Here is a 22,176-nt window from a genome sequence, read left to right as displayed (position 1 = left end):
GCTATGATAGTTCTTTTATAAAAATTTTTTTATTTTATTATTATATTTATGTATATAAGTGTAATGTCATGCAAAGCCTGTGGTGGTCAGAAGAGAACAATGAATCTCCTGGAACTGGAGTTATAGACGGTTGTTAGCTGCTATGTGGGTGCTGAGAACCAAACCTGGGTCTTCTGCCAGTGCTCTTAACTGCTGAGCCATCTCTCCAGCCCTATCAGTCATAATTCTTAACCACAGGTCAAAGACTGCCTGAGGGCAACATATGGGAAACTACTACCCTTTCACTTACTTTCTCCAATCTTCCTTTCTCCAGCTTCATAGCCATAACCAATAAACTGCAAAGGAGGAATAGTAGCCCTTTAAACTGCTAGAGGGAACAGAGCAGTCATTACTTTTGTCCCTTTGCTTTTAATCCAGACAACAATATCAGCAATAGGGACTCTATTTCAAATCTATTATGTATTTACATCCAAACCAATTCTAGCACATCCCAATGCTCCCAAACTATCAGAAAATCTGAAGATCAACTTTACTTTCCAAAGCAAGCACTCTGCTTTAACAAAAGAAAAGAAACTCATGTCCATTTGTCCTACAACAGAGCTCAAAGGAGAAAGAAATCAAGTTAACATGTATGCAGAAGCCTAATAGTCTTCGTTAATCATTAAAATGAAGTTGTATAACATAGCACTACAGTACTACATTTAGTATACAGTAATGGGCATTGTGGATGTTTAGACTCGGGTCTTACTCCAAAGTTCCAAGGCACACTTTTACTTTTCAGTACTGGCACAGAAAAGTCCAAGCACTGGATAGACTCCAAAATCTTCAGACAAGATCAGTAACTGTAGTTCATTTACAAGCAAACCTTGAAATTCCTTTCAAATTCGGCATCCTAAAAGCCCCATATATAATAAAGTACATGATTACTTGTTAGGACAGGGGAGTGACACAGGTAAAAAGTGGGTACAGGTTAAAGATGGTGAAACAAAATAGTAACAGCACTACAGGTCAGATTGATGGCAGTTCCTTATTTGCATCTCCTACTCTATTTACATCATAAAAGAGATGCATTGTCCTCCGCATCACTGAAACCAGACTAAAGTCTAAAGTGTTGGGATATCTAGGAGCTTGACCTACTAATGTTCTTACTTGTTCCTTCCTTTCTCCAACTTCACAGCCATAACTAATAAACTGCAAAGCTGGAAGAGCTGCCCTTAGAACTGCTAGAGGGAATACAGAAGTCATTACTTTTGTCCCTTCTTCTTTAATCAAGACAATAATATACCATGCAAATGTGTTACTGTTTACATTTAGGTTTTTCTTTTCTTTTTCTATCTTCAGCTGGCCTGTAACTCACTATGTAGACCAGGCTCGCCTCCATCACACAGAGATCTTTCTGCCCCTGTCTCCTGAGAGCTGGGATTAAAGGCATAGTCAACCATACCCAACAGCATTTAAATTTAAGTAAAATTTTTAAAACTAAATTTTGAGGTATAATCTTCCAAACCTTAGGCAAAGAATTTAACTCTACAAAAGTGAAGAGTGTTCAGTTTCTAAAACTGACCAGAAAAGGTAAAATGCACCAATTTATATGCTCAACTTCTCTACCTTTACTAATCAGATGTAAGAGTTTTATTGTGGCAGCTAACAACTGTCTGTAACTCCAGTTCCAGGGAATGTGACAGCCTCTTCTGACCTCCGCTGGCACTGCACAACATGGGTGCACTTACCTACATGCAGACAATACATGTATACAGACAAAAATAAAAAATAAAAATAAATAAAGTTTCTTTAAAAAAATAAAATTAAAAAGTAGGTCAACTAACCAAAGATCTAGAAGCTTATTTCATTCTGGCTTCCAAAGAACTACTTGAGAGCAAATACTCCACAGTAAATGAAGAGGTACCATTTTTATCTATGGGCTGGAAAGAAAAAAGTTAGTGTTCTACAGTGTCAAAGTTTATAGAAATAACCCCCTCCAGTGTGTTGGGGCTGTGGACCATCCTGGAAGTCAGAGCAGTGCTCAGGGGACCCCATGAGCTGGAGGTGTGGTCCCCTCACATGAGCCTGAAGCTTTGAAGCCCTACGGTGGGTCACAGTTCCACATTTCTCTGGCGGTAGGCTGATGGTGGGAACATTGAGGACTTCCTGATGTTGGGCAGCAGTTTCAGTGTTCTCTGAGTGACTACATTCCCCACAACCTCCTCCCTTAAGGTCCCAGGTTGTGCATGGCACAGAAGCTTTGCTTCTTATTCTGGCAACAGAGGAGGCCTCTGTTATTTGCAAATTCTGGTCTTGGGAGGACTGACTCTCTGGAGCAGACCTCCCACCTCCCTTGAGGCCCAGCTGTGGTCCTCACTCCACAGGAGGTCCTGGGTATCCAGGCCTTGATGTTGAAACCACTACCAGGTACCATTTTCATTATTTTCCTATTACTTTTCTACTGCCCCAGTATGCCTTCACCTATGTCTTAGTTGAACGTCAAGAGATAATAATCACCGTCTGGGAAGTTAAAAAAATAAAGAAATAGAAAGTACCCAATAACTAAACTGATACATTTTTCAAACTAAAAATATGTAAGCTTAGAATATAAACTCGAAATTCTCTGTCTACTAGAACTTCTGAATATTGCTTATAAACAAAACTGTACTACCAAGCTTCAACAATAATCTGAAATTTGTCACTATTCCTATAAGGTGAGTTTGCTATTCATTCACTCCCTTTCCAAATTCTCCAACCTACGCAAAGTCTTTCAATGTAATCATGTTACTTCTTAAAGAAAGCAATCCTAGTAAAACACTTTTACATTTAAAAAAGTAAAATAATATCAGATAGGAAAAAAAAATAATATATGGCTAATGAGCCTAATGAACCTAATGACAGCATGGCTGACAGAACAATGTGGATAGGGGAAATGTCACAAGGTCCTACCTTTACATAAAGAGACTGAGGCAATCAATGGCTGCTGAAGAGAGAGAGGGTCAGTCATCTCCACGGATGAGTTCCCTGATAGGGTATTCAATGCCAAGTGGTCAGCCCTAAACACATTTACATATGAGTCATACTAAACAGACTCATTGGGGGTACAGAGCAGAAGATGAAGGTGGGAGAGGGACAGGTGGAAATGATGTGCTCATGAAACACAGTACTCATGGATGGAATTCTAAAAAAAAAAAAATCCCAAGAGTTTACTTTCTCATAGACTGTTAAGTAAAAGTCTATTTTCTTTTTTGGCAGCTAATTACATAAAATTATTTATTAATGAAATCATCTTTCCTGGCATTTATTCAATTTAAAAACATTTAGATACTAAGGGGAAATAAAGAGAAAGTTTATTGCTACTTAAATAAAACAAAGAGAAGGCTGGATATAAACATTTACTTTGAGCTTTTCTGTATTCCAAGGGAACTTACAAAACCATGCTTAGCTACTGTTCTAAGAGCCCACCTTGTGGTTTTCAGCTGGCAAATGTTTCAATGAGAACATCTACTTCAACTATTTTCTCTTTAGGAAAAGGATCAAAGTCCTTTTAACAATATTTATGTCCACTTGATCTTAAGAAAAAGTAGTTAAGTAAATGAAAGAGAGACATCAATCAGCAACTTCCTTGACTTTTCTTCTATTTTCACTTCAGACTGGGACCCCTCTATTGGCTTGTGAACTTAATCCTACAGCCATGTTTTAATATTTTTGTCCTATTCAGGTATGACAAACAGCAACCTTCATATGCTATAACAGGTATATATGGAACAAAGCACTTTGCAAAAGGTAAAGGCTAACTCTCTTGGATGCAGAGTGGGAAGGAAAACTACCTTCTGTCCCATGTTCTTCTTGGGCTTGTCTGACTGTAGGAGCATGAAAAACATTTGACTCTCAGGGCTGGCCTCCACACCACTGGGAGGACCTACCTTTCAGAAGGCATGATTCAACTCCTTTTGGTGTTAACGCTGTCCTCCACATCCCAAACTCTGCTGCTCTATGACTGAACTCACCTCTTCTCAGTTTCTAGGGTCAATACTTTTCCTGTCACCCCTTTACAACTTCTGAAATTATTCACATGAATTTATGTATGCCCTTCTGTTCCAAGGACTGAGCAGCCCACCAGCCTCATTCGCAGGGAGCACCTGCCACCACCATCTTCTGAGGCTCAGCAGTGCACAAATGCTAATGTGGCACACGACCAGCTTCTCAGCACTTGAGCCAGAACAAACAGAAACCACCCTATCTGAATCTCATCACCACAAACGACTCTTGGTACAAGCAAAATAAGCATAACACCTTCTCATATGACTAGAAAACAAAAATAAACATATGCATATTTCACTTGGCTTAAAATTTAAATCTACAGCTACAAAAGGATCTGATCAAAATTTGAGCAAAAGTATTGCTGCAGATGTTAAAAATCAGAATACAGATGCTACAGCTAAAATTCACAGATGCTGGGGGTGTTGTTCAGCAGTGGTATGCATGCTCTGCACGTGCTAGACCCTGAGTGTGCTCAATCCCTAGACCAAGAAGCTTACAAACATCATTCTTCCAAAGTAATGAAAGAAATAAAGAATTGTTGGCAATAATTAAAATGAACATATTGCTGTAATGGCAAAATAAAACATTCCCTAAAGACATACATTTTTATTTGAATCCATCTTTTAATATTGTTCAAACAAGTGGGCACTTACTGGTCATATCCCTATATGTGAGATCTTAGGAAATTATATATTTATATATATACATATATATGTATATATGTATTATATATGTATTTGGTGAACAGCAAGACAGAGCTACTCCCTACAAGATATGGCTAAAGGGTACACAGGATCAAGTTCCCTTGAATTCAGCGAGTGTGTTATATAGAAAAAATCAATTCACTGTCAGTGAAATGACTTGCAGGTAAAGGGGCTTGCTACACAAGCTTGGCAACCTGAGTTTGATCCCAGAGCCCACATAAAGGTGAAAGAAAAGAACCAACTCCACAAAGAATTCCATATGTGAGCCATGGTACACGTCCTCTTCCACAATAATAATAATTTTTATAGATTTATTATTTTTATTCTAGCGATATGATTTTTTGGCATGTATATAAGTATACCACATGCATGCACTGTCCATAGAGGACAGAAGAGGGTATGGGATCCTCTGAACCTGGAGTTACAGATGGTTGTGAGCAGCCATGTGGTTGCTAGGAACCGAACCTGGACCCTCTGCAAGAGCAGCCAGTGCTCTTAACTGCTGAGCAGTTTCTCCAGTCCCAATAATAACAAATGAAATTTAAAAACACTACAAATCACAAGACAGTCATGTGAAAATAGCAGTCACTAGATCTATACATATGTCATTCTCTGATTCTTTTACAAATTGGCAATGTAAGGATCAAAAGAGAAACAAGAAGCATGTTATCATGTTATACTTAGAAATTTCTCTTATGAGATGGTGTCTTAATTTGCCTATGGCCTCTTGTTTTCATTTGTTTTTAATCAATACATCTGCCCATGGTTAGATTAGATTGCCAACACTATTCAGGAAATGTCTCACATTAACCACTCTTCTAGTGGGACAAGCAACACTATAAAAAGGTTTCTGTACAAGACAGAAAACAGATCACCATTTCCACTGCTCAGAGCAAAGAAGTGAAGATTCAGACAGTTTGCTTGGATAAAATCCCAGTTGAGTCATACAGAGATACATAAAAATGAGAACCAGAGAGCTTCTACATCAAGAACTTCACATTACCAAAGGAATGAAAAACTGAGCATGAGCAAAAGCCAGAGAGAATACTTATTTCATGAAAATGTGTCATTAGAGACGAGGGGCTTAAGCACTGACCAAGCATATCTCATAGTGAAACAAGAAAAATCCAACACTCAAACGCTCACTAAGCATAAAGTATGATTCTGGCATCAGAACATTCATTCACATTTGAATTTGTACTACTGTATCTGGGGCACACAAATGTGAAATAAGATACATATTTTTAATCCCCAGGAACTTGAAATGGTTTAAGGAAATAGTGCAACCATATGAAAGAAGATAGAAATTTAGTGAAGAAATGTGTATTATGTTTATGGAGGAAAAAGCTCACTTTTCAGTGAAGGCACATGAACAAGAAGAGTATAACAGGCAGGTGGTGCCTGGAATACATGAACAGATAGTGTAGGCTGACTGTTAGGCATGCAGACTTCTGTGTCCTGTCACTAAAGGTTTTGATTAAGCAGGCCTGGGATAACAGAACAGACACCCATGTCTCTAGTAAACACCCATGTGAGCCTAGTGCAGGCGTTTCACAAATCATATTTTGATAAACACTAATTTAGAGGGCATAAACTACTTGGGAAATACTAAGCAAGCCAGATAACCATAGAAAAGGAATTCCTGTGGTTATAAAGGCTGCTTAAAGCCTAATCATACAGCACCTCAAAACAAAGATGCTAGTGTTTACCTAAGAAAAACTTCAAACTAAATGAAGGAAAACATCCAGGATGTTGTACATCACAAAATAGCACCTTCTTTCTTCTGCTGCCTGTTGTCCCTCTCATAAGGCTGGAGAGGGTTAAAATTTGGGGAAAGAATGAGTATTGGGAAGGCCATGCTTTCGCTAGGATTTTTAGTTTGCTTATTGTTAATTAGAAAGCCCCAAAACACCGAGAGAGAGAGAGAGAGAGAGAGAGAGAGAGAGAGAGAGAGAGAGAGAGAGAGAGAGAGAGAGGGGCTGTGTATATATTTTAGGATTATTGAGAAACATTTCTAATGAGAAAGAAAAGTGGTTGTGTTATGTGTTGGAATAGAAGAAGAAATGTCAAATAATGAGAGAGAGAGAGAGAGAGAGAGAGAGAGAGAGAGAGAGAGAGAGAGAGAGGTGTCCTGCATTTACAGAAACCACTATGGTTATCCTGGCCATATCAAGTGTCATCGTCCAAACCTAACCATGCATGTGATTCCTCCATTCAAAACTCCATCCGAACAGTACATGGTAAGCACTCAGGAAAAAAGAGAAACTCTTATGGGTCTTTAGCTTACAAAGTTACATGCATGTGTTGTCCAAATGATTTGGAGAGTTAGATGTGTACCTGATATGAAGTCAAAGATTGGGGAGAGAGAGAAGCATTACTGTTCCAGCTCTCATACTGTCCACTAAAGAACCCTATTTCATGAGCCACTGGTAATATTAATCATGCTGCTGAGTCCCATGTTATAAAGATAATTCATTCTCCACAGTCACAAAATAGAACATATGTTGGCTTCTGATACCACACTCATCCTTGTCCCCTAGGAGATACACAGAGTGAGCAGATGATTATCACTAAGAACAGCAAATACCTACCTATAAACACTGTGTGTAGCACTGAACTCTTAGAATTAGGTTAAGGCTTGGAGAATACAGCAAAGTGCTTAATTAAAACCATAGAAAAATGGGATTGGGCAGAATAAAATAACTGAATTAGAATCTACTCAAAGCTTTTAAAGACACCATCTCCCACATACTTATTTTTAAGCTGGAGAAAAGTTAAAGAATATTTTAAATGATCCAAGGAGTCATTAGGACAAAATGTAATTTAATACAGCCTGGCTGATAAATACTTTTGTTTTCCTTAGAGTTCCTGTTCAAAAAGTGCTGCCTGAGGGAAAAAGAAAATAGGCCAGGACTGCCAGAAATGAGGTTGGCAGCATAAACTGAAAAGACCAAAGGCTACACAATCTCAGAGGCCCAAGCACCTTTGATCTAGAGCTCAAGAAAGGAAAATGGGAATCCTGTGAAGTGGAAAGCTTCCCAAGAGTATCCAAATCCATCTGAAAAGCCCAGCTGTGTATGAACTTCCAGTGTGGGGAAGAGTTAACTGGGGGGAAAAATGCATTCCATACATTCTATGAAATTACTAAATCATTTGGCAGCCTCAAATCCCAGTGCTGGAAATCTCTTCTCAAGGCCCTGTCTCCTAGGGCAGCACTTTGTGCTAGCTACCTTGCTCCTTTACATTAACTATCCCTTTCTCCAGCAGCAAGCACCTTCTAAACCTGGTAACTTTCTTCGCACAGAATAAATATTTCCAAAGATGCTAAAATTGTCCCAAGTGCTGTAATCTAAGTCTAGGAAATGAGTAGAAAAAACAAACAAACAAAACAACAACAACAATTAGCATGCCATTTCTCTCATTCCAATATGCTAATGAACTAGGACCATTTCCACTAAAATGTGGTTTCAAAAATTACTGTCAAAAACAAAAATTGAAATCGCTCAACAAAAGATGAAAACATGAAAGTGTGGAAAGGATAAGCAATGAAATAACTTCCTACCACTGGAATGTGAAGATTCCCAAAGAACAGAGCAGGAAATAAGGTCATCTGTTTCCCACCACATGTAGAAATCTGAAGCTTCTAAGAGCAAGGTACTTGGTAAGTGCCAGGAATACTCTCATTGCTCTTTTCTCCATAAGTCCTATTCTGTTAAACTTAGATCAGTGCTGCGTAGTCAACTTCATTCTAGCTCTCCCATTTGTGCAAGTCCACCCCTTTGTCTCTGATTTTCAGTGAAGAAAATGCCACATTTAATTGGACCTGAATTCACTTCTTCCTTCTAAGTTCCCCTAAATCTTTAATTCACTCCCTCCTTCACCCAAAGGAATTTTTACCTTGCTTTACATGACATGAAACTCATTTATACATACCGCCTCTAACATAATAGGTTTGTTGAAATTGATCTTTAGGTGTCACATGATAGTATCTGACTGATCAATAAGCAGCCTAAAGAATCACTGTCCCCTTAAAAGTCACATGAGTGATGTAAATGTATTCCATTGCTCAAGGTGTTTGGAAGCTTTCCTCTGAAAGTTAACAATCACATTCTTTTGAGTATCTTTCCTGGTGGGGAAACTCAATTCGACAAGTATACTCCTTCTCCCTCTTTCCCTCTCCCTCTCTTCCTCTCTCCCTCTCCCCTTCCCCCCTCTCTCCTTCACCCTCTCCCTATCCTCTCTTCTCTCTCTCTCTCCTTCCATCCCTCTCCTCTTTCTGTCTCCCTCCCACCTTTCCTCTCTTTCTATTCATTCCTAGGCTAAGTATAAAGGGGGAAACAGGGAACACAAAAAAGCAGAGACATTCCATCCCTATGGTCAAGAAATTCATAAATAGAGGGTAATTTAAAATGTCTTCTAGTGTTTATTATAAAAGCTATAACTAGTAAGTATGCAGAATGTTTACCACTCAGAAGAAGAAATATTCACACAACTGGAAATAACAAAAAGCTTCAAGAAAAGTCAGCGAATATGCTTTGAAAGACAGGTAGGACTCAGTAAAGCTGAGCGTGAGCTTGAGAGGTAATAAAAATCACAGAGGTGGCACAGTCTGGCAGGGGGCAGCAAGAGAATGTTAAGTCCTTTTAGAGAATGGAGATTTTTTTGTTTCAGAAAGTCCAATATCTTGCTGTCCATTTTAAACTTAATGCCTCCTTTTCCTGCTAATGCTTTGTTACAAATCTCCTTCTATGTCATGTTTTCTGAGCTGCCTCATTACTTAGGCTTTTCCTCAAACCTTCAGCCAAAGAGCAATGATAAATTACTAGTCTCACTTCCTTTTACAAGTTGCTACAAATACCTGTTCCAAAGAAGTAGAGTCTGATTAACACTTCAGTAAATGACTAACAGCAATTCCCACCACCATTCTCTCATGAGCTCACTCATTCCTTTTAATAGTCTACCTTGCAAAAGGAATCATCTCTGGGTTAAACCTGATTTCTTCTTTTCAGGAATTCAAAGCCAAATAGAACAAAGAGGTTAAATAGAGCAAATAGGTAAGGAACAAAGGTAATCAAATTCATTATTTCCTTATGATAGATATAAATTTCTTAAAACAAAAATTAAATGTAATCAAAAGTTTAAAACTTAAAGCAATATTACTATTTCTACATGCTGTAATACCTGTTTTAAAGGGAGTTCTTTTAAAATCTATTGCATAGATTTCTGTGAACTACCAGGGAATAATTATACTGGAACAACAGCAACAATGAACAACAAATCACTGGTGAATGGAGAATTTTTTTTTTTTAAAGCTGATGGTACATTTGCCATTTTATGGGCACATTTCAGTGTTTTACAGTTAAAAAATCACAATAATTCATGTACTAGTTCTCAGTTCATTTAAATTATACATTTCTAATGAAATTAAAATCCCTAGTCTCCATATAAAAGTAATTCCATTCCTGGAACCAGGCAGTTCTATCTGCTTCTGATAGTTTTGTTTCCCTGTACCAATTTTCCTACAAATACCAAGACTTGGACAGTCAACTTACTCCCCTGTCTAAAGCAGATGGCAGTGATAACCAAGAATGATCAAAGCAAGTGAAACATTTGTAACAATTTCTATTTAACAAAGTAATTTCCCATATACAGAAGTAATCAATTTAAATATATTTTGATGATCATAAATTTGTTGAGAATTCATTAAAACACAGGCTTATCTCTAAAAGTGGTATACAGAAATTATTAATACATTAAAATAGGCTCATATTGAACTTCATCTTAAACTATACACTGTCTGAGTGTTATGGGAAAGGCAACCAAACTGTGCATGCACAAATATTACTATTTGTCTATATTGCTCTTTCTAAAAGCTGCAGGGTATCATGACAAAAGAACTCTCAGGTTTATCATCCCTTTATAAAGGACGATAGACTATGCCATCCCAAAATACGCCTCCTTAGCATAAAGATTGTTGTGAGCTAAAAACAGCAGCAACAACAACAAAAAACAGCAGGCACTGCAAAAAGCTCTCTGATTCCTTGAAGCAAGAAAGAAAACTCCCATGAAAGACGGCCTTCCCCATACCATAAGGAAGGAAACATTCTTATCATTAGAGAAGGGGAACCAGGGCTGAGAGACTTCTGTACAAACAGACCTTGCTAGAGTAATAATTAGCTCCCAGTATTTTAGTTACTTTTCCACAACTGACTCCCTTTGCTCAACCAAGTGCTTATATAAGCACTTAGGGTTTTTAAAATTTTCTATTTATTATTTTTATTTTATGTGTATGCGTGTATTGCCTGCATGTAGGTAAGTGCACCTGTGTCGTGCAATGCCCATGGAGGTCAGAAGCCTGAAGCTGTGGGATCCCCTGGGACTGGAGTTACAGTTTTTAGCTGCCATGTGGGTGCTGGGATTCAAACCCAGGTCTTCTGCAAGAACAACTAGTGTTCTTAACTGCTGAGCCATCTCTCCAGCAGCACTTAGGTTTTACTAACTCTATGGATCTTCATTTTCTAATGGGGGCTCTCATGTATATGTAATAATATGAATGCTTTTCCCTTGTTAGTGATCAGGTAGAGACCCTTATTTAAAAAGTTTTGATTTCCCTATACTCAAACTCTTGATCCTATCCATTAAATTTTAATAAATGGTAAATTAAGCAATGATTAAAAATTGATAAAAGAGCTAAGTACCATCAGTATGGTAAATGAACACCAATATAATTCAATGCAAATAAGCTCATACTGTTTTCTACTGCATAATATAAATAATACAGTGCAGTTATTACAGACATAGAATCAGGAAAGAAACCATTAAAGCCACCTAAAATTACTGTGATGTTTTCCTCTGCCCTAAAATTTGAACATGAAGTTGAAGAGTTGAAAAGCCAAAAAAGAAAACAAGCCGGGCATGGTGGCACACACCTGTAGTCCCAGCACTTGGGAGATAGGGCAGGCGGATCTCTGTGAGTTCAAGGCCAGCCTGGTCTACATAGTGAGTTCCAGGAGAGCTGGGGCTACAGGGAGACCCTGTCAAAAAAAAAAAAAAAAAAAAAAAAAAAAAAAAAAAAAAAGAAAGGAACACACAAACATTGATAGATCCAAGAACAATGTTTGCTCTCTAAAACTGCTGACGTGTGTGTGTGTGTGTGTGTGTGTGTGTGTGTGTGTGTGTGTATCAGTATGCCATCTTAGATTGCTGGTACAAATATCATTTGTTTAAGGTGAAAATTTGCAGTTAGAATAAAATTTAAGATATGTAAGATTTAAGATACAAAGAAAATGCCTCTGTGTCACCACTGCATTATACTTAAAAATCCTTCATAAAGTTTTAAAGTCAGAATTTGTCTTAACACCCATCTAAAATTTAAATCCTTAAGACTCAGTTAAAAAATATATAAATAAATTACCCTTTGGTACCTCTCAAATATGTTCACAATGAAACATGCACTAAATATTTATTATCATAAATTCCCTATATACATAAAAAATTGAGAAATTAAGTATATGGCTTCTCAAAATCCCATGAACATTAAAAATGTACATTATTGAATGAATGCAGAGACTCCAGCTGTTCTAGGTGTTCAGAATAAGTGATGGTTAAGTACTCAGCCCTAAACAGGACATTTATGCCGCCCATCCCATCTAAGGCTCAGGGAACATTGTGGAAGAGGGGACAGAAAGAATGGAAGAGTAAGAAGACAGTGAGAAGGGGCTGTTAAATGCTGTCTTCTGGGCATGACACAGCCAACGCAGTCATGATCTCTCAGCAGTGAAGTGGCCTCCATTGGGCCTGCCTGCACTAGAAAGGCCTGTCAACAGTCAATCATGGATCAAAGAGGGGCTCATGGGCCCCATTCCTTCCTGCTGAATTACTCGCTACTGGTGGATTCTGGGAGGACAGCCAACAGGCTCTAATGGGCAATTCCAAATCTATGGACATAGTCAGCGCTGGTTAAACTTGGTAGTCAAAAAACAAAATTAAAAGACATGAATGTAAGAAAGGGACACGTAGGGAAGGAGGGGGCATTGACAGGTGGGATATATAGAAAGTGAGGGGCAGTGAAAGTAACCAGAATGCATTATACACATGTATTAAGCTGTCAAAGAACACATTTAACAAAAATCATAATTTAAAAATATACAATAATGAGTTATAAAGTATAAATATGACTTTCTCTAAATATGTATTATGGTTTTAACTGCTGGCATTAATGTCTGTGCATGTGGGGTATTTATTATATAGTTATTACTCTGAAAATATATCAATAAATTTTGGACAATGGTTATGTGACATAAATATCTCATATTAATAGGTGGTTAAAAAGAAATTCAAAGCCTTGTTTGTTTTCTGAAGGGCAACATAACAGCAGCTTTACCAATTTGTCAGACCTCATATACCAAGTATCTTAGCTTTACCTCCCCCATGCTTAAAGCACTAGAAAGAACAAAACAGATATTTTATTATAATACAAAATGTAATAACCTACCTTAAATCATTTAGTTCCCCAGTCTGGGCTACATGAGACCCTGTCTTAAAACAAGCAAACAAATAAAAACTAAACAGTACAAGCTGACTGAATACTGTTTTTTGGTTTGTTTTTTTGTTTTTTAACTGAACAATAAATGAAAGGCGCTGGGCACATGCAGCACTGTGTGATCCATTTACATCAAGTATATAAGCAGGTAAGACCAATTCACAGTGTCAGGAGCCAGTACAGTGTTCAACTTTGGTTAATAGGAGAAGCAGAAGGAGGGTTTCTAGGTGCTGGTAACACTCTATTCCTCACTATGGGAACTGGATGAATATACTTGGTGGAAATCCACCAGGCTGCACACTCCTGTTTGTACCTGTCCTATGCTTTGTTAAACATCTACAAAAAAGATTTTCAAAAGGTTTCATAAGGAAACACTGGACCCCTAGACGTTCTCCTCAATTCCAAAAGGAGACACTTTATTCTCTGAAGAAACAGAACCAGAAAAATACTGGTTCAAAAATATCAGGCACAGTAAAATACACTGTTCTAAAATCAGAGACACTAAATAAAAATCAACAATTAAACTCAGAGAGTCCAGCTCTCTTCCCCAGCTCAGCTCCCTTAATCTTGGCATGCATCACTAGGGCAGGCGGCCAAAGGATTCCTCTCAAGTAAAACTGACACACCCTGGAGAAAGGATATGTATGGCTGCCTTTGCTGTGTAGCAGGCAAAAAGAGCAAATGCCTATACTGGCTCCAGGAGGGAAGCAGTCTCAAAAAGAAGTGTAAAGAAGAATGTTTAAGTTCTGTCAGCCTTCAAGTATTAGGGAAGAAATATGCAAATGAAAAAGAGTGGCTATTATTGAGCCAGCACCAAGATGTAATCACTGCATTTAAGTATCTTAGCTGTGAACAACACTTCTATGCTAATAATGGTAACATTAATGCCAGTTTGACCAAAATTTGATACTTGTATTTTGGGAAGATGGGGAAACAAGTTTGTGCATGTAGCATGAGGCAGGAAGGGCATGAGACAAAAGAAGAGCTAAATTGTTCTCTTCTTATGGTAAGTCAACATTGAATGTCCAGCATGACAGTATATACAGAATATTTAGGAAGATGAGAGAAACCGCAGAAAGTTCTAGAAGACATGAAAATGGCTCACTGGCCAACAGGACTTGGGTAGAGGAGTAAACTGGAAATTCAGGCAACTAATTATTATAAACCTTATTGTTTAAAAAGATTTTTAAAAATCTATATACAAGGCCGGGCATGGTCGCGCACGCCTTTAATCCCAGCACTCAGGAGGCAGAGGCAGGCGGATCTCTGTGAGTTCAAGGCCAGCTGGGGCTACAAGGAGACCCTGTCTCAAAAAGACCAAAAAAAAAAAAAAAAAAAAAAAAAAAAAAAAAACTACATACAACATTATTTTAAGGAGAAATAAGTTTAAACATTTTGAAACACAAAATAAAACAAAACCAGGAAATGTATAAAACAGTACAGGCTGAAGTACAGTAGGGAACAACAGCAAGTCATGACTCTCCAAAGAATTCCAACAGTCCAGATGCCTAACTGATGGGTAGGATTACTATGACAGAGAGGGAAACAGTACGCAATAAGGCAGGTAAGAAGAGTGAGAAGGGGGACGGGTTCAAAAGGCATAGGTACCAAATCACTAGATATAGAGGAGCAATCAGGTGTCTCTAAAAAAAGTAATAGGCAAGGCAGGACTCCTAAGAAGAGGTTCATGCATCAAATATTTTCTACCTGGATATTTACTTATTTTACAACTACAGGCTCTTTGTGAGCAAAATATTCCTGTGAAGTGACAAGAAACCAATCTTCTTTATATTTTAATTTTTGGATTTTTATGAAACACTTAAATTGAAAAACAAAGAAAGCAATGATTACCCAAGCATTTATAATTTGGTTTTTCAAATGTTAACATTTTTGTCAAATGTGCCTATTATTTTTAAAGAACTAAACGCTACAGAAAGCTTCTTCAAATTATTCTCTAACCCAGCACCCTATCTCCCTCCCCAGATCACTAGTCTGAATTTGATTTAACATCTATAGACTGCAACCCTCAAATGAGTTAGTTCTAATGCCCCTTTCTATCCTAAGAGACCAGAGTCCTGCAATATGATAAAAAGTTCTTGATGCTCTATAAAAGAATCATAGGAGTCTAGTCTGTGAAATACATAAAAATATTTCAAAACAATTTCAAACTTCAAAATATTAACTAATGTTGTTTCACCTTCAGCAAATAAATCTTATTAACATGACTGCAAAAGAGCTAGAAAAAATTGGAACAAATATGAAAAACCCACATTCCACCATTTTGCATTAGGCAACAGCCACAGAGCACAGTAAGGAAGTCCTTGAGTACCATGTCCTACTGCAGATGTTGCTGTCTGTGAAATTAGTTCTGGGTAGCACCAAACTGCCTCTAGTGCTACTGTGTTCTATGCCAGGCAGTACTTCAGAAAAAGATCTTTAAATAAGCCTCTCTGTTTTACCCAAGAAGATTTTCGATGACATAGGGAAGTTGTTTTTATTATACCTCAATCTCTGAATAGATGCCTTTTAAATTTTCCAGGGAATAAAATCAGAAGAGCATGTAAAATCACTTCTGGTTATCTTAAGGAAAGTTTGTTTAAAATTTATTTATTTTTATTTTATGTGTATGAATGTTTTGCTTGCATGTATATGAGCACCACATGCATGCAATGACCACAGAGGTCAGAAGAGGGCGATGGATCCCCTGGAACTGGAGTTACAGACAGTTGCTAGCTGTCATGCGGATGCTGGGAACTGAACCCCGGGTCCTCTACAAGAGCACTCAGTGCTCTAAACCACTGAGCCATCTCTAAGGAAAACTCTTATATGGAGTTTGCAAGCTGAACTGGTCACTATCTTCATGAAATAGCATTTTCATATGAAAGAACAACTGAAAACCCATTATTATTCATAGGTGGGCTATCTAGTAGACATTTCAAAAGTGAAGGATGCTGGTTGACTTCAAGTAAAACAACTAATGGGATTTGTTGCCAAGTGACTGTCTTCAGGCTTTCAAGAGAAAACTGAAACTTCTGGGAAACTTTTCTACAGTAAGCTTGACAATTCCTAATACTTTTCTGATGAGATCAGTAGTGATATTAAAAAATATGTATTCTAAATTACATAATGAAATGTGTTAACATTAGGAAAATAGTAACACAACAAACCAGTATTTTTCAAATGACTAATACTCAATGCAATCAAATGATACATATGTAAAGACACAGAAAGTTCAAGGCAGAAAAAATAAATAATAAATAACTGAAAGGGTATTTAAATTCCACACTGGCATTAATATTTAAGAAATGATCATTTGCCAATTTTTGATATAACATCAAAAATATTCACAAATATTTGAGAAGACAAAATGTTCAGGGGGTGAGTTATGGTGGGGTGGAGGGCTATGGAAGAAGGACGAATTAGAACAAAGTGTAATGACATAAATATATAGAAATGTCATAATGAAATCCATTAATTAGGGTTAATCCATTAACTTTAAAAAGTTAAATTTTTAAAAAATGTTGAATACTATATTTTGCAATTACATGCACAAATTTTACAATGAACTATTATTGGATTTCTCTTCTTGGATGTTAATTGCTACTGTTTTATCTCTAACCATATCAGTCATTTAAACAGGAATGAACACTACCCATTATTTGTTTAACATAGTTACACCTCTTCCAGTTACAGCCTCTGTATTTGCAGTAAGTAGGTAAGTACCAAGGGCTTAATTTGCCACAGAATTAAGATTGGTCATTGCTTCTTTGATGAGGGGTGACTGGGGATAGTTGTCTGTAAATATAAGGGTACATATTTTGTGCATAGTAAGAAATCACAATAGTCTGCAATGTGACAGTCTTGGCGTTTTCTCTAAGATCTATGGCCACTCCACCCATGTGTTATTAGGTTATGTTTACATTACCACATTTGAGTTTCCTCCCTTTGAGTGGGCTTTTAGTCAAATTAGGTAGCTGTTGATTGCCCCCAAGATAAGAGTGCCACTACTGCACCAATGACATATGCTATGCTGGCCATTGATGTGGTTATTTGGTTTTGAAGCTGGTGCTGGATCAACCACTGATGTTTTCCCTTGGCCCCTTCATAACACTCTCCAAAGCTATGAGAGCTAGCCTTCAGGAGAAGTGGTTACAGGTCGGTTACAGGTCAGTTGCAGCTCTGTTGCTCTAAATCTTGTGTCTAAAGTATGTTCTGTCTTTGGCAGCAGGGTCTTATCTTACCTTCAAGTTCTGGGAGGCCATCAAAGGCTGTGGCAATAACCTGAGTAAATTCTGAGAGTCTCTTGGACTACCCTGGCCAACAACTCAAAGGAAAGTATCTCGTGTCTGGCACTGTTTCTTGCCATGTAGCCTCCAGCTATACACATGGACTCATGTAGAGATGATGTATGAATAATCTGTCAGTAGGTTGTTGGACTAATATGATTCCCTCTAGTTTTTCCCAGGCCTACAATGCAACCTCTACCCTAAGGCTCATGGAGCATAGAACAGAGATAATGAAGAGGACACTAAAGAATCTCTTAGTTCTCAATAATGAAGCTTCCTCATGCAGTGGAGGGCCAGGAACACAAAGGGTCACAAAGAGCTAAAGTGTAGAGATCAAGAGTCTGCTGAATGCTGGTCCTTTAGACAGGGTCCTTTTATTAAACTTCTCCCACCCAAGGCTCAGGTACCATCATGAAAGAGGGGGCGGAAATGTTGTAAGAGCCAGGAAAGAGGTTCATGACCATTCGGAAATGGAATCCTACAAGCTCCTGGGAATCTGCTCAATGATTCTATGGCAATGGTGTCAGCATACACAAGTCCCATGCAAACTCAGGCAGACAATAACCCCAGCATAGAACCCGGAAAATGAACAATAGACCTCAATCTTACCTGAAGGAATGTTGGTAATAGATTGCTACTGGATGAAGAAGAGCCGATCTTCCTTTAGGAAGAGACAAGGGACTCTAGAGAGGCTGATTAGACTTAGTAGATGGACTTGCACTGAGGAATGGCTGGGGACACTGACAACCCAGTGGGCCTGACAGGGATGACCAAGTATATGGACCCTGGGGGGCGGGGTGGGAGGGGGACGATACCTGTGGGACGGTGCCAATGGGGACGAGAGTATATAAATGATTGAGAGTTTGAGCTCTTCTGTAGGAAATACACAAAAAAATTAATTTGAAAAATTTAAAGAAGATTGGTCATTGCTTCAAAAAGGAAAAGAATGAATATGGCAAATTTCTAAATCTACATTAGAAGTATCTCTAGTCATAAAGGAACAAATACTATTTATTAGTTGGTACATGTAATTTGAGTCTTACACACTAATATTCAAATGCCATAATGCTATGGATTAAAACCCTGGTTCTTAAATTTCAAAGGTAGGTCTTTTCATGAGTAAAAAATTTACCTGTAAATTTCAAAACAAGTAATTTAATCTGAATAAACTCTTGAAGTTAGAAGAAGCATACTGAATACTTTTTCACAATCATATTTGCATTTAGTTTAGGGAACAAGAGTTGTTTGAAGAGAACTGTTCTTATATACATCTATCAAATTAAATAATCACAAACCATAACTGTAAAGGCAGGAAGTTTTAGAAAAAATTTTAGAATGTGGATTGAGTGTCCTCACTAAAAAATAAAGTCCTACTGTTATCTTGTCTTCTGAGAGGGGAAATCATAGACCGTACTCATTAGAATAGTCAAGAGACAACATCCAGCATAGGCAGGTTCTGCACTGGTCCAGTCCCCATAGCCCTTCCTTAAGACTCCAGCTTTTATGCAGACTCACCTTTGAAGTTCACCAAGTCCTCTGGCAGCTGGAAGGCTAGGTTTTTGCCTTAGGAAGTTTTGTTTTAAATTGAGATGAGTAAGGTCTTGGCTGTAGAAGAGGTTGGCAGGCAGATGTTCCAGGCTACAACATGAGAGGTCAACTGAGCTAATGCGTTGGGATGCAACCTAGAGAGGGGAAAAAAAATTAATTTTAATACCATTCACTTATCCATGATTACTGCTCATAGTTAGAAGTAAGAAATCCCCTTTTGGAAAGCCAGACACACTATGCGAGTAGTATTACTAGTCCAAATATAAACACAGAATATACACTTAGCACAGAACTGAGCTGGCTGCTATAAAATCAGAAAACAGTATCCCTACTAGAGGATGCTTATAGTGACCTAGCATAGGAGTGGAGCACAAATTATTTCATTAGAGTTAGTGTTATCACTAGTCTCCTTCAGTATAGGTTATTTTATTTCTAAAAATATCAAGAGAATTCTGAGCAAACTAACATAAGAGTTTAGAGGAAATACAGACTTAGGAGCCAGACACAAAGATAGATGCTCTGTGTACATCAATTTAAAAGCACAAATGAACATCAATTGCCTGTACACACTACAACATCATTTTGTACCACTTAATCAGATTCCATTACCTGCCTGCTATAAAAGTTTGGCGTTGTTATTCCATAAAGTTTCAGTAAGATAACTATAAATTAATTATGCACTCTCTGCTTCCCTGGGCCTGCAGGACCCAGAGGCCTCTCTCCAACCCTCAGGCTTATCTCCAGGGTAAGTCCATCTTGCCCGCCCGCCAGGCCTTGACTCCCCCAGCCCCATTCACCCTCCCATCCCCCTCCCCCTACTCCTAGTCTGGGTCCTGTCCCATTCCTTGTCTTGGGGCCCCAGATACCAGGGGAACCACTATTGCTTCCAGATCCTTTTCATCCAGACCAAGGCAGTGCCTTCTCAGGTCCCTAGGAGCACTGCTTATGGGCCTGGCCCTGCTCTCACCTCCTCTGCTTCCCTGGGCCTGAAGGACCAGCAGGCTACTCTCCAGGGTAAGTCCATCACGCGCTCCTCGCAATGACTCCCCCAGCCTCACTCACCCTCCCATCTCCCCCACAGGTCTCTCCTCCTAGCCTGGGTCCTGTCCCATTCCTTGTCTTGGGTCCCCAGACACCTGGGGAACCACTACTGCTTCCTGACCCTTTTCATCAAGACCAACCCAGTGCTTCTCGGGTCCCCAGGAGCACTCTGGGTCTGGCCCTGCCCTCAACTCCCTCTACTTCCCTGGCCACTCAAAATGCCAGAGCTACATTTTTATGTCAGTTTAAAAAATCTTCAATATAATTTTCAGTGGCAAAATGCCATTCCATGACATCGATGTAAAATTCACATGATTGATATAAATTTAAGAACTTAGACCTATTTCTTCTATTACAGTTGTAGTTTATAATAATCACAAGATTTGACACTTCCAAAAAAAGGTGCCCTCTCCCACCAGCAAGCTTCTCTCTCTGGGGTAGGTCTATCCTGCCCTCCTTGCCTTGACTCCCCCAGCCTCACTCACCCTCCCATCTCCCCCACAGGTCTCTCCTCCTAGCCTGGGTCCTGTCCCATTCCTTGTCTTGGGTCCCCAGACACCTGGGGAACCACTACTGCTTCCTGACCCTTTTCATCAAGACCAACCCAGTGCTTCTCGGGTCCCCAGGAGCACTCTGGGTCTGGCCCTGCCCTCAACTCCCTCTACTTCCCTGGCCATGCACCAACCACAAGCCTCTTTCCCGGATACGGGGATGAACTTTCCTCCTTCAGATCCTTTGCATCCAGACCAACGCAGTTCCTCAGTGCAGTCCCCAGGAGCCCTTGGAGCTGCTTTCCACCACATCTGCCTTTGCATCTCTGTGTGGCACAGCCATCAGCTGCCCTAGACCAGTATCTTTCCTGTGCCAAGCTCCCAGGCCAGTCCAAACCCCAAATTCCTGAGGCCAAAATCTTTCCTGGACGGATCCATACCTTAGGAGAAACCCTGAGAGCATCTGATCCTCATCTGACTTGAGCCTCTGTGGGAACTCCCGAAGACAAAAGCAATCTGGCCACTCCAATTTAAAATCAAAAGAGAGAGCAAGAAGCTTAGACAAATTAGCTTTTCATGCCCAAAAAGTAAACAACAAAGACATAAAAAGTTCACCAAAAAAAAAAAAAAGCAGAACTAAACTTGAAGGCCTGAGTCTCACACAAGAATCAGAAACTACAAAAGAAATCCACATGTCAAAATCACAGAGAAAAAATAATAACATGAAAAACCAAAATAACATATCCCCACCAAATACCAATAGTCCTCTAGAGGAGTACAATGAGAACCCCCTAGAGATAATGCAGGACATGGAACTCAAAAGAACAATTATAAATATAAAAGAATTTAGTGAATTTAAAGAAAACACAAAGAAATCAAAGATCTGAAGGAAGGTAGGGATAAACTTCTGAATGAATTCAGAAAAGAGAAATACTGAAGAATACTCAGGCTGAAATGAAGAAGGAAGTGAAACACTCAGTAAGCCAATTAGAAACGACAGGAGAAAGCTTCACCAATAGGATGAACGAAATAGAAAACAGAGTATTAAGACTGGAAGACAAAGAGGACAAAGAAGACCACTCAAGCAAAGATTATGAAAAATTTAAGAAAGCACAAGAATGGAATATGCAGGAATTGTGTAACACCATAAAAAGACCAAACTTACAAATCATAGGCATACAGGAAGGAAAAGAATCCCAAGATAATGGCATGGACCAGATTGTCAACAGAATTGTGGAAGAAAATTTCCCAAAATTTAAGAAAGATATGCCCATACAAATACAAGATGCATAGAGAACACAAAACAGACAGGACCAGAAAAGAAACTCTCCACGACACATCATAGTAAAAACACTAAACGTACAAAACAAAGAAACAATACTGAAAGCTGAAAAAGAAAAACAAGTCACATACAAAGGAAAACCCATTAGGCTTACAGCTGACTTTTAAATGCAAACTATGAAAGCCAGAAGAGCCTGGACCAAAGTATTCCCAGTGTTAAATGACCACAGATGCCAACCCAGATTACTATATCCAGC

The 22,176-nt window shown here is 38.7% G+C and overlaps 1 protein-coding gene across 1 annotated transcript in view; it reads right to left on the bottom strand.

Moving 5' to 3' along the window:
• Positions 1 to 22,176, bottom strand: part of Phlpp1 (PH domain and leucine rich repeat protein phosphatase 1) — a 263,807-nt gene that overhangs the window by 71,187 nt on the left and 170,444 nt on the right. The window contains exon 4 of the mRNA XM_029567169.1: positions 19,074 to 19,240. Within this exon, the coding sequence (XP_029423029.1) occupies positions 19,074 to 19,240 (167 nt within the window). The remainder of the gene's footprint in view (positions 1 to 19,073; positions 19,241 to 22,176) is intronic.

The sequence above is a fragment of the Nannospalax galili genome, unplaced genomic scaffold, assembly GCF_000622305.1.
Source record: "Nannospalax galili isolate Female #2095 unplaced genomic scaffold, S.galili_v1.0 scaffold298, whole genome shotgun sequence".
Taxonomy (NCBI): Eukaryota; Metazoa; Chordata; class Mammalia; order Rodentia; family Spalacidae; genus Nannospalax; species Nannospalax galili.
This window is presented reverse-complemented; position numbering and strand designations above follow the sequence as displayed.